A 13441-nucleotide genomic window follows, 5' to 3' on the forward strand; every position below is an offset into this window, starting at 1 on the left:
ATAATAAAAATAATTGGACTTCAAACTAAATATTTTTGAATTTGGACGACAGTAAGCCCTTTAAAAGAATTGTATATTTCCAATTAAATTATATTTCATGAGCATTGATAATATATAAAATGCAATAATAAACATTTTTCATTAATATATAATCAAATTCTAAAGCTCTACTATTGCAAAAAAAAACCAAATAAAGACGAGAAAATGAAAAATTATGTAATCTAAAACTATAGAATTGCACATTTCTTAAATAGTTGAATAAAATATTTATTTTTTTAGTATATTTCATTTTTTCTCTTATAATAATAATATAAATACCAAATATTACAAAATATTCGAGTGCAAAAAGCAGATAAATTATATCACAGTAAAAAGGAAGGAGCGAGTCTTAAAAAAAATACATAATGAAATCATCAAGTGATATGGAAACATGAATAACGCAATTTCCTATAAATTTCCTTTAATTTGTTCAACAACATTGGCAACATTCAGTATACATTTCAATGCACAATGAATTTCTTTCACATATTTCGGCATTTAAAAATATTTGAAAAATTCATCGGAATTTTAGTTAACACCTCCTGAACCTTTTCACCATAATCAGGAAAAATAACCTTTTGATTTCTTTAAATAAATGACTCTCTGTACATCCAATAAAATATGAAGGAGAAAATGTTCTTTCTTTAATTTTTTATGATAAACTATTTCTTTAGAAGCAAAAATCAATAATTTCGAATGTTTTATGAAAAAATCGGGATAAATCCATTTTATATTCTAAATCCAGAAAGTGGCGTCAAAAATGGTTGCAACTACCTTAGAATCTCTGCACATTTTACTATCAAAAAATTAGTAAAGTAATTATTATTAATCTGATTAATGTTAGTAATGAAATTTCAATAAGGAGAAAGCATTTAACATGGAAATCACCTGGATTAATGGCACAGTTTATAGCAATGATAATTAAAGACTTAAACAAAGTTCATGGATCATTTTGAAATTTTATTTAAACAGAAAAGCACATTTTAACTTACTTTCATTGTGAAAATTCCTTTCCAAATTGAGATTGAAACAAATTCTGTGAAAAATTCTACAGGTAAAGAAAATTTAACCAGGAAGACTGCTCATTTTATACGCAAATTAATCACCCTAGTGACGAAAAGAAACCACATACACACACAATTCTTCGAATTACAATACCGAATGTGAAATAAAAAAAAAAATACTTGATATTAGCTCTTGGAGGAAAATGTTTAAATCACGCCTTGCGTGTTGTTCAGAGAAAAAAAAATAGCCCAGCTTAATCATTAAATATGAAAAACTCTCAAGCACACGCAAGAACAGTTCAAAATATTCAAAGAAACCTGTCATAAAAACTGACTGGTCAATGCCAAGCTGATGAGACTGGTTATTGAAGCAATACGAAAGAATTACAAATAATCATATACAAGTAGTGCTTTATCGTTCGTTTCCATATACCATAAAAAAGTTAAAAGATGTGTTCAGGAACTAATCGTCGATAATTATTTGTTTGTAGTGGAAGTCGAAGGTAACAGTTCTTTACTGTACATTGTAAAACCTGATTTTGAATGGTGTTAACTCAATCTGGTTTTCTTTCTCTCGCAATGGTGATTTTTTTGCTTGAATTTTAGTGCTTTGTCCTTCGTTTCTTTTTATATGTATGGATGGGTTGTTCATTTTCATTTGCGCAGATGCCTATTCAACCATTCGTCTGATGTGAAAAATAATAACTGCAGACAAAAAATAATGATTAACGCTAAAACTACCTCATTTGCTGATGATTATTCATTTATTAATGATAGATTCTCAAATAAACGTTATATTCTTTTCCAGTTGTTTATAAATAATACAAAATTTAGTATCGGCAATAAAACACAAAATAAATTTCTGTAAAAATAAAAATAAAAACTTTTGTTTTTTGAGTTTAAGACATATCGAATTTTTGAAAAAAGGTTAGAAATTGTAAAATTCTATTTTACTTCAGTATTATATATATATATATATATATATATATATATATATATATATATATATATATATATATATATATATATATATATATATATATATATATATATATATATATATATATATCGTTATTCAAATTAAATAAAAATTTATTCGACGCCGCACTTTTTACAGCTGGAATATCTTTCACGTAAAATATGTTCACAAACGTATTTTATATATGTAGAACAAATGTCTACACTTTCATTTTTTTATTAATTAATTTATTTATTTACTGCTGTTGTTGTTGCTTATGGCCCTTGTCATTGACAACCCTTCTGTCAAAGTCAGTGATTTTAAGCCGAGTTTTAGCGCCTCTGGTTTTCAGTAGCGCCATCTAGGGCCAAGAATGCACCTCATCCTTTTCACGGGATGGATTTCATTCATACATTCATTCACTCATGCACAGATCGTAATTTAGACCTGAATCAGAGAATAATCACCTCCGATCCAGTACCCCCATCGGTCTCGACTTAGATGATTTTGTGGATACAACAGATTTATACGTGCACCAGCCGTATAAATCTTGAACTACATATATAAATCTTGAACACGGGATAACAATATAAATCTTGAACACGGGAATCCAATCAAGCTATCCGAACCTCATTTATTTACCTATTTACTTATTTTGAAATATCCAATTTGACATGTCTTTCGTGTTTCTGAAATAGAAGTGGAATCTGCTGAAATTCTCCCCATACTATTCGGTATTCAATTTGCCAAAAAATTTTCTTACCGTTCTCTTCACATTTTTCTTCAGAATTAGTGAACAGTCTCATTCTTTTTCATCATCTACGCGTATCCACAATGCTCTTTTCCTCATTATCCGAGTCTAACAATTCTGAGTCAGTATCCAGTAGATCATATATACTATTCTCACTTCTAGGATTTTCTTTTTTATCTATTTCGGAGCATAGCTTGCTTATGTTATTTAAAACTAGCAATAATTCCCTTTGTTTTACAATTTAAAGGCAAATTTATGAATTTTTGTTTGAATAATTTATTTTATTATCACTATTTTTATTTATTTATTATTCAAAGTGTGTAGCCTATTATTAATACAAAAAACTGGATCGCGTCATAAATATTTGTAACACCGCGTCCAGAGCGAAAGGTCGAATTTGAGTTATCATTAGTTTGACTCGTAGGTAACCACCAGCCTACACTCTGTGCCCCGCATAAAACCACCTGTAAACGATCATGTACGTATTCCTAAAACACAATCAGAAGACATTTTTTGGGGGGGAAATGTCATCAGAAATAGTAATACGTAAGAAATTTTAATGCAGACAACTTTATAAAAATTCATACATTTTCCAGCAATCAAAAGTCCGCTCACGGTAATTAACGGTAGAATACAAATGATTATCAGAGAAAATGAAAAAGGAACGATAGATTATGAAAAATTAAAAACTTATATATTATAGAGCAAATCGTGCAATGAGTTCAAGAAAAATGAAAACCTGGAATTTAACAATTTTGATTAGTCTCAAAAGCGATCATTTGGCCGCTTTGGTATAATTAGTATTAAATGCTTATGTTGTGTCTGCAAGGTTATGAAATGGGTGTTTTATGACAGAATGTCTTCTTTTCTTAAGAAGGGATGAAGTAAATTAATTGTTTTTTAATAATATAATGATTTTAGTTCTATTCTATTCAATAATTATATTTTATTAAATTGTCTATTTAAAAATTCTATTTTACTCATTCAGTTTCTAAAATTTCACCGATGAGATTCAAGTCATTCCTGACTTCATCACTCTAGAGCATATCTGAAATATTTATAATTTTTTAAGAAATTTGAATTCAAAATAGAATATTTAAATTATTTATAAAATCTGCTTAATTTTGGATGTACTAAATACAGGGTGTCCCAAAAAAATGTATACACATTTTAGCAGCTGATAACTAAGTTATTTCTTCTTTCTTTACAAACTGAACCCATTGAACCGAGTTCCCCCCCCCCCGAGCAGACTTGAATTTGAAGAAAGGAAATTTTTTCTAAAATGCTACTGGAAGTATGAAAATGCAGTAGAAGTGCAAAGACAATTTAAGAGGGAGTTTAACAAAGAACCACCTACACGAATTACCATCACTCGAATTAGGGATAAGTTTGAAGCTGATGGAACTGTTCAGGACGTCCATAAACCTGCAACAGTTGTTCAATTGAGGGCAACCATTGAACATGAATGTACGAATATCCCAAGGGAATTGTTCCATCATGTGTGCTATTCCATCGCTTCGCGTTGTGAGCAGTGTCTGGAGCAGAACGGACATCAGTTTGAGAACATGCGATAACAAGACAATAGAATGATATTTGTAGAATCTTTTAAATGTTGAAAATTATTCGAATTATAATAAACCCCGAATTTACAATTATTTAAAGTGTGTATACATTTTTTTGGGACACCCTGTATATAAAAAGAAAATGCTGTAACCACCAATAATTCATATGGAGATTTTAGAAGAATCTCAACGACAAAATCCTTCTGAGTTTGTAAAAAAAAATTTCCTATTCTGAATTTTGGCTTTTCTATGAACATAATAACTCAGAAACTGAAGATTAAGAAGAAAAAAAAGATTTTTTATATGGTTCTTTATTTCAAAGTTTCAAAATTATGAAAATCCATATAAAAATTAATTTTCCGTTGGTTTGTTTATTAGTGTGTACTAATCTTATCTGATTTCAATAAAAAAAATTTTAATATGTTTTTCACTCATAGACACGACAGATTACCATAAATACAAAAATAATAATATTTTCAAAGTATAAACGAGTAAGGCATAACAACTGAAACTACATTTAATATTTTCTTTGAATTTGAGGGTAATATATAGGTAAATAAATAGAATAACTAAAAACGAACATAATATGTTCATTTAATGTTAATTTTAATATATATCTTTTTTTATTAGTTTTATAGAACTGTGAAGGAGACTCCTGTACATTATTTTCAAGAAACTTCCCTCTTCTCTTTAATAAATGTAATACAAAATATGGAACCTGTTTGCAATGTCGTTCGAAAGGCAAAATGCCAAAGTCCATGCATCTGAAATTTTTGAATTTTGAAATTATCATATTTAGAACCATATGTAAGCCAACACATAGACGCAGTATTATTCCACAAATTATCAACCCATTTTTAATTTAGAGATATTTAAACTTTTGAAATTAATCAAAATCTTAGAACTCAATTTTTTTATGATTATAATGTTTGACTGTAATATATACTAAAAGAATACTAAAAATTAAATGGAATACTAAAAAAACGAAAAAAAAAGCAACAAATTATTAAAACGGAAATAAATGACTCATTTTCCAGTAATAGCAATAAAATTTGACAACAACAAAAAAAGAATTTTGATTTTATTTTTTTTTGAAATTCTAAAACACATGTAGTTAAAACTGTTAGCATTTCGAAATATCGAAATGCTAAGAATATTTGCTTTTTTCAAACTGGATCATTTCTAGATACTTCATTTTCATTAAAAATCTATTTTTATAAATTAATTTTCAAACCACCAAAAATGCTTGCAAAATTCTATAATTTCAGTGAAAATAATGTCTGGTTTAATTATTTTAGGTATTTATTTTTTAGGGATCTTTTATAAGAAAAGAATTAAGTAATGGGAAATATTAAAGTCTTGAAAAGAAAATATAGAAAATAATCTGAAGCGGCAACTTCAAACATTTGGAGAGACATGAAAAATATACAAAGCGTATCAAAATTTGCTTTAATTAATTTTGGAATAATAACTTCAAATATAGTTCAATTTGATTTTTGAATTCTGAGTGAAACAATATGTGGGTTAATTTTCAAACCTTTAAAGTAATGAAAGAAAAAAAGTAATCGAATAAGGCAACCGAACGGCACAGACATTTAAAGATCACATGTGAAAAGCAATATTATATTTTTAGTAGTAACCAAATATGTTTAACTTCATTATTATATTCAAAACTAAAACCTAATTTAATTTTTATGAAATTTATTTAACTTCATTTTTATATTCAAAACTAAAATTTAATTTAATTTTTATAAAATTTATTTAATTTCATTTTTATATTCAAAACTAAAACCTAATTTAATTTTTACAAAATTTATTTAATTTCATTTTTATATTCAAAACTAAAACCTAATTTAATTTTTATGAAATTTATTTAACTTCATTTTTATATTCAAAACTAAAATTTAATTTAATTTTTATAAAATTTATTTAATTTTATTTTTATATTCAAAACTAAAACCTAATTTAATTTTTATGAAATTTATTTAACTTCATTTTTATATTCAAAACTAAAACCTAATTTAATTTTTATGAAATTTAAGGATATTTTCGTTTTTGGGAGTATTCTGAAAAATAAAGGAAAAAGTAATCATATGCGGCAATCATACATTGAAACACCACGAATAAAAAACACCAAAACAGGCCACATTATTTCATACCAAATAACTTAGTATCACATCAAAATAAAAAAATTTTACTTACTATACATTATTTTTTTACTCATTTTGGCGCTATTAGTCCACCTGTTAATATACACTATGGGCTGATGTGTTGGCAGATAAATTATATAAATCGAACTGACTCCAGCTCGCACCTGAATTCTGGTCGTGACGTCACCTGCAACTGGGGTTTCTTGTGGGGGGAAGTTAAAAAGTTTCGATGCTCTTTAAAGATTCCTCCTCTCTATCTGTTTGTTTTCGATAAACATTCGTTTCATGGGCAGCCTATTGTTATCACTTCAACACACTTAACCTTAATTTCAACTTCGTCGGTCGGTGCATCAAAAAGATTCGTCTTTAACATTAATAAAACACGGTGAAAAGAAATGAAAAAGAAAAGATAAAGTTTCTTGAATCTTAAAGTTGTTTGAATCTTATAAAGTTTCTTCAAATAAAATTAAAAATGATAAATTGTATAGTCGTCAGTTACATATTGAAATATTATAGTCAATAACGAAACATATTTAGAAACAAATGAAACAAAAGAACTTCGAAGATATGAAAGTAAATATCTTCGTTCTCGTTTCTCCACAGTTCCGATGCGTCAGTTTAGAAAAACCGAGAATAACTCCACTTGAAAAGAACCTTAAGAAAACGGGTATTATGTATTTAGATTTACGTCACAGAACCATATAATCTGTTCAAAAACGGCAAGAAGAAAAGAACTTAAGAAAACAAGAACGACGATTTAAATTGCCACCGCAAAAACCCATGAGTCAGTCCAGAAAAGACGAGAATAAAAGAACTTGAACAAAAAAAACAAAGAAAAAAAACAGGTATTCTTCATTTATATTTACTACACAAAATAGAATATGAGTCCAGAAACGGCGAGAACAAAATGTGTGGATTTATAAAAACATATATTTCCATCAATATTTGGGCGCCTTTTTACCGATTGATTAAAACCAAAACCTGACATAGGATAACAATTGTTGTTATTGTTTCTAATGGCACTTGTCATAGACAAGTCCACTGATTTTAGAAGTCGGTGATTTTAAGCCAAGGGTGTGTCTTTTTCAGTAGCGCCATCTAGGTTGAAGAGTACGACTTAGCTACACACACGTCACAACCCTTTTTACGGAGCAGTCTTCATTCAAGCATTTCATTCACAGATCGTAATTTAGACCTGAATTAGAGAACGATCGCCCCTGATCCAGTACCCCTAGTGGTATTACTCTCGACATGGAGGACTTTGTAACCACGACAGATTTATACTTGCGCCAGCCACCATACACACGGAGAGTTTTCGGCCGGCGGGATTCGAACTCGCAACCCAAGGGACGCGAATCCAACGCCCTAACAATAAGGCGATCCCAAATTGTAATCGAAAGATCACATGACCCATTTTCGTTTATGAAGTCCCTGCGGTTTTCTGTTGATGTGTTTACATTCACGTGAAAGTACACGTTGACAGACGGATAAGCCTTTGCCATATTTAATTTAAAATCTGATAAACATCTATACCTGCGCACCTTGAATACTAAACTTGCGTACCAAATTTTATCTATCTAACTCATAACGTTTTGTAGCTATTGTGTTTAATTGTACTCGATCAGCTAGACATTCTCTGAATGGCTTTTATTCAAAATTTTGGTAGAAATCTACTATTAGATGCTACATCTATGCTAAATTTCCTCCAGCTAGTTTAAAAAAGTTCTGAATTATTTTGTTCTCGTATAGAGAGATGGATGGACGATCAGACATAATTTTTAAAAATATGATTTTTGAGATAGGTCTAAGACATGGAGATTCATAGAAATCTGGAGTTACAATTGTTTGATGATTACAATATTTAATCTTCATGTAACTTCGCATACATGAAAATGGCCAACGGGTGTATCTCGTAAACTCTTCAATAAAAGCCTTATCTCCTTCTCCGGTGTAAAAATGTAAGCCTTTGGTAAGGCCACAAATAACTTGATGGCATCGGTGAACGATAAATCTCCGGCGTGAATATGACATTTTTACTGAATCTATTGAGAGAATATGCATTTTGGACACCTTTTTGCTGACAATTGAAGACAAAATTTGAATCGAAACAATTGTAATCGCAATATAACACACCGAATTTCGTTGATTTAAGGTCATTGCATTTACGAGTTATTACGTTACAAGCATGCGAAAATGCAGATTAATAGGTGAAATCTTACTAAATATTTATATTTTAGATACTAAACTTGTGTATCAAATTTTGTATACCTAGATTTTTTTTTTTTTTTTTTTTTTTTTCGTTTTGTAGTCACTGAGTTCGCTAGTAGTACTTGAACAACCAGACACAGACTTCATCTGAATGGATTTCGTTCAACAAAAAATAAAACGTCTAAATTTGTATGCATTTTCCCAGACCTAATGGTCGATTTAATAAAATATTTTTATTACGATAACTTTTATGCAAAATAACAGTCCCGCTCTTCTTAATCAAAATTGATCAATCCTTAAAAAGTGCTTTATCTTTGAAAACGGTATCTGGCATGGTAAGTATCGTGTTCTTTTATATCCCCTTTTCCCCATTAAACTTAATTCACCATCACTGTTTTTTTCCCTCTCTCTCTTCGGGTGCTAATATATTCTCATCTAGATCAATCAACAATCACCAAGAAGTAATGTTCTGTATTAATTCTCGAATCTTCCTCTTATCAACTATTGAAACTATCTAAAATATCGATACTTAAAAGCTTCATTTAGGCAATGGAAACTTCGAGATCCCTTCTGTTTCCCCAACTTTTAAAACTGTGCATTTTTCGTTGGTTTTAATTTAATCTTTATTTATCAGCTTTCAATTAAAAATATTGCGAAAAACTAAAATAACAACAAATTGGAATCTAATTTGTTTTCAAGAAATACACTTTTAGTATCTCGCGCATAAAAAAACTAAATTTAAAAATGATATGAAAGAAAACAGGAAACCGACTGGAGTTGTCACCCCGTATTTTTCTCGCATACTTTGAATAAAAGTACTATCCCCTTTCTCCCACCACATATAAAATTGTGGACCTTGGGACTCTGAACGTTATAAGTGCTTAGAATTTTATTTTCAAGAGATTCCAGAGATCTTCTTATGATTCGAAGTATAGAAAAGAAAACCGGTACTTGTGTGTTAATGCATTAGCGAACAATGTGTCCTATCAGTACCTTTCAGTTAGCCGGGCGCAAAAGAAAAATCACCAAATAATTTAGGCCTTCGCCAAATAAAAAAAAAAAAAAAACGCTAAAAAAAGAATGTAGCCTTAAGTTTCTACGCAAACTGGCGCAGGTTTAAATTATTTTGGCGACCTTTCCCTTGCACCCAGTTAACCGAAAAGTATCGATATATCTTAATCAAGTTTGCGATTTTTTTTTTCGATGATCAATGGCTGGAATGTAGTTAGAACATAAATACCAAAAATCGAATATGTATTTTGGTTGCAATTTTTCCAATCGAAAAAAAGTGGAAATTAAAATTTAAAATAGATAATAATAATTTTAGAAACCAAAATTAAAAAAGCAAATTTTCTTTATTTAAATCATTGCATTTTTATCATGCAATGTCGCATATATGTTTACATATATGCGAAAATACAGACCGACAAATGCTCAGCCTTTAAATAGATTTGGTTCAAAATTTAATAAAAATCTCCACCTGGAATGCTAAAAATGTGAACCAAATATCATTTACCGAAGCATTGGCGTTTTTGAGTTATCGTATTAACATACAGAAATACAGAATGTCAGCCGATCTACCTTTAAATAGATTTGGTTCCAAATTAAATACAGATCTACTCTTTAGATGTGTATGAAATTTTATGCATCTAATTATTAACGTTTTGTAATTACTTTATTCACTTGTATTCGGATAGCCGGACACACAGATTTCCTCTAAATGAATTTTCCTCTCATCTAAAATTTAACAGAAGACTACAAATTCGGTGTAAAGATCATATACCAAATTTCATTCATCCACCTCAAAGCGGTTTTTTTTTTAAGTTATTGTATTCTCAGACAGGCAGATTTAATTCCTAAAATAAAATGCTTTTTGGTTTAGTTTAGTTTAGTTATATTAATGTCCCATTGTAAAACAACACTAGGGCTATTTTGGGATGAACGTCGTAATTTTGAACTGCGATCAGATGACGAGGACGACACCTGAGCTGGCACCCCCTCCCCTTTCAAAATACTTTTTGGATTCAGGGAAATCTGAAGCATAGAAATTTATCAAAATATCGAGTTGAGAACTTTTGATGATTACGGTACCTTCTCTTTTTAGACTTCTTATACGATATTGTAAAAAAAAGGTGCAAAAGTTTTTTCATTCCTTAATGCAAAGTTTTGCAGAAAATCAACCAATCAACTACAAAAAGAAAGAAATCAAATTATATTGATCTTTGAATGTGAAGAAAATCCTAAGGGTTACACTCTTTCATTTAAATTATGATTCATTTTAAATTGAATAAATTTGGTCACATGTTACATGGTTCGAATACATGACCCTTAAATAGTAAAATGAAATTAAATAACCCTGAAAATATCGCAAAACAAATCTTGAGGTCTCGGTGCATCCAAAAGCTATGGGAATCTCTTGTCAGTTGCCTACTTTGACTATTTCATAAATGGTAACTTTCAAAAATAATGTAATAACTATTTTATAAATGATAAATGATTAATTATTCGATAAGAAATATTCTCTTAAACATTATAAAAGATTAGCTATTTGAAAAATGATAACTTTCTCGTAAACATTATAAAGGATTAGCTATTTGATAAATGATAACATTCTCGTAAATATTATAAAGGATTAGCTATTTGATAAATGATAACTTTCTCGTAGACATTATAAAGGATTAGCTATTTGATAAATAATAACATTCTATTAATAACGAAAAAAAATAACTAACTACAGGCTGGGTTTTTTTTTTCATGCGATTACATTATTCTTCTGTCTAATATTAAATATTAGTCCCCTTTGTAATCAGCTTATATTTTAAGTTATTCAAATTCTTGAAACATAACTTCATGGCCATGATGCTGCCAAACTATCAGACATTAAAATTGAGTTATTTTAAATGTCTTACCTCCATTTATTATGCACATGAATCTTTCTAAAGAGCAATCCCATAACATCCAAGTCCCATAACATATTAAAAATTTAAATATCCGTTCCGTCTATCTTCTGAATTTCTCAATGTTGTAACTTCAACTTTTTATTTGTCTCATAAATGACACAGATATTTAACAGAATCCTTCTTTTTTAGCTTTTAACAATGAAAGAAAACCACGCTCATAAAAGAATTCATTATATTTCATTGTTTCACCAATTAATTATTTGATTAAACAATGAAAATAGTTTAATTTTCAAGACAACTATGCAATATATTGTCAGAAATCAGAAAAAAAAATATTTTAAAGAAATTTCTAAAAAAAAAAATAGAAAGAAAAATCGCACGACTATTAAATTGATATCTTGAAAAATATAACTTAAAATTTTAAAAAGGTGGGAAATTTATTGTTGTGCAATAATATTACTCCGAAGTGCACATTCTCACCCTCCGAGGTGAATTTGTGAAATCTGGTAACTGGAGATCAAATGGCTGGCATGTAGAGTACCAATATACACACGCCACACTCATTCGTCTTTATTATTAGTACAGATGTATAGATGCAAATATGAACGTTTATTATTTAACATTCTTACCCATCTGTGGCCAGTAAGTAAAAAAAATCACTCAGAATGTTCAGACCACAAGCTGTTTTTCATAAGGATCATTTAAAAGCTAGAAAACTTATGCGCACTTCGGCAGCAAATTTATTGTGACATCTAGGTCAGTTATTGGAAGTTATCGTGGTATTCAGTCAAGCAAAACAAAAATATGGGCCAGCTTCCGCTATTTTAGATTTATCTAAATCTACTCTAGTGGAGTAGATTATTCCTTCAAGAGGACAATCTATATTCATATAAAAGAGTAAACTTCTATTTCAAGTGATATCAAGGCGGTCCGAGGATATATTGACCAACAGAAACTGCCATCTGTCACACAAATCTGTCATTCGCGAATTAGTTATTCTAAGCCAAGCGGTTTAAATCACAACACTATCTTAAACAGCATTAAAATGTTTTTTAAATGCTATCAGTAACTGACACACACAATTAGCATTTCTTGAAAATATTATTAAATAGAAAAAAACACCCTTCTTCATTGTTTTCTATTATAACAATTTCACCAGTTAATACGAAATTTTTAGAGTGTTTAAATAGAATACCCATTTTAAATGTTTATTTTATAGAAAAAGAAGAAATTAAAATAGGAACAATAGCTCATCTCTTAAGGCGAATAGTTTCAGATAATGCAAGCATATTTACATAATCTCTCTTAAAATAACATCAGTTTTTTTTTAATGCAATTAGTAAAATAACAGCAATTCCAATGGACAAAGATTAATGCAAAATTTAAAACTTACTTTTAAATGCTTCAGCTTATCAGGAGTATATAAATATTGCTTTTAATTTCCGTTACCGTTTAGTAAAAGTCTTATTTTTCCAATGGAGCAGATTTTTATGAAGCAGAATTCATTAAAAACATGAATTATGAATCAGGAAATCATTAAAAAATTAATTTATCATCATCATCTTCCTTCTAACTAAAATCACTATGAATTTCCTTTTGTTTAAAGCTCAAATTTTCGACAATTTACATATCAAATGCGTTTATAAAATGACGTATTTTTAAAATCAAATGTTTTGGTTGAAACCGGATTTTTTCGTTTGTTTATTTTGATTTCTTAGTGAACATAGGATTGCTTTTTTTCGCGAGAACAAATGACGCATTCGTCAGAAATTACGTAATCTACATTTCTAGGTAATTTAAAATAGTGAGGTTTTCAAGTTAATAAAATCTAATTTAATATCAATTACAGAAGTTTTAAGATTTCCACTA

General features: G+C 29.1%; 1 protein-coding gene across 2 annotated transcripts in view; it reads right to left on the minus strand.

Annotated features, from left to right (window-relative positions):
* Nucleotides 1-13080, minus strand: part of LOC129968950 (solute carrier family 35 member G1-like) — a 104802-nt gene extending 91722 nt beyond the window's left edge. Inside the window, exon 1 of one of the 2 annotated variants that reach the window (XM_056083318.1) lies at nucleotides 12966-13080. Coding sequence is in view for 1 of the 2 variants with exons in the window: in XM_056083316.1 (XP_055939291.1) it covers nucleotides 6517-6538 (22 nt within the window). In the remaining variant the exon portion in view is untranslated. Of the gene's footprint in view, nucleotides 1-6516; nucleotides 6640-12965 lie in introns of those variants that run through there. The other variant, XM_056083316.1, reaches the window with a different exon arrangement.
* Between the last annotated feature and the right edge of the window lie 361 nt (nucleotides 13081-13441).

Source organism: Argiope bruennichi, chromosome 5 (assembly GCF_947563725.1).
Source record: "Argiope bruennichi chromosome 5, qqArgBrue1.1, whole genome shotgun sequence".
NCBI classification, from domain to species: domain Eukaryota; kingdom Metazoa; phylum Arthropoda; class Arachnida; order Araneae; family Araneidae; genus Argiope; species Argiope bruennichi.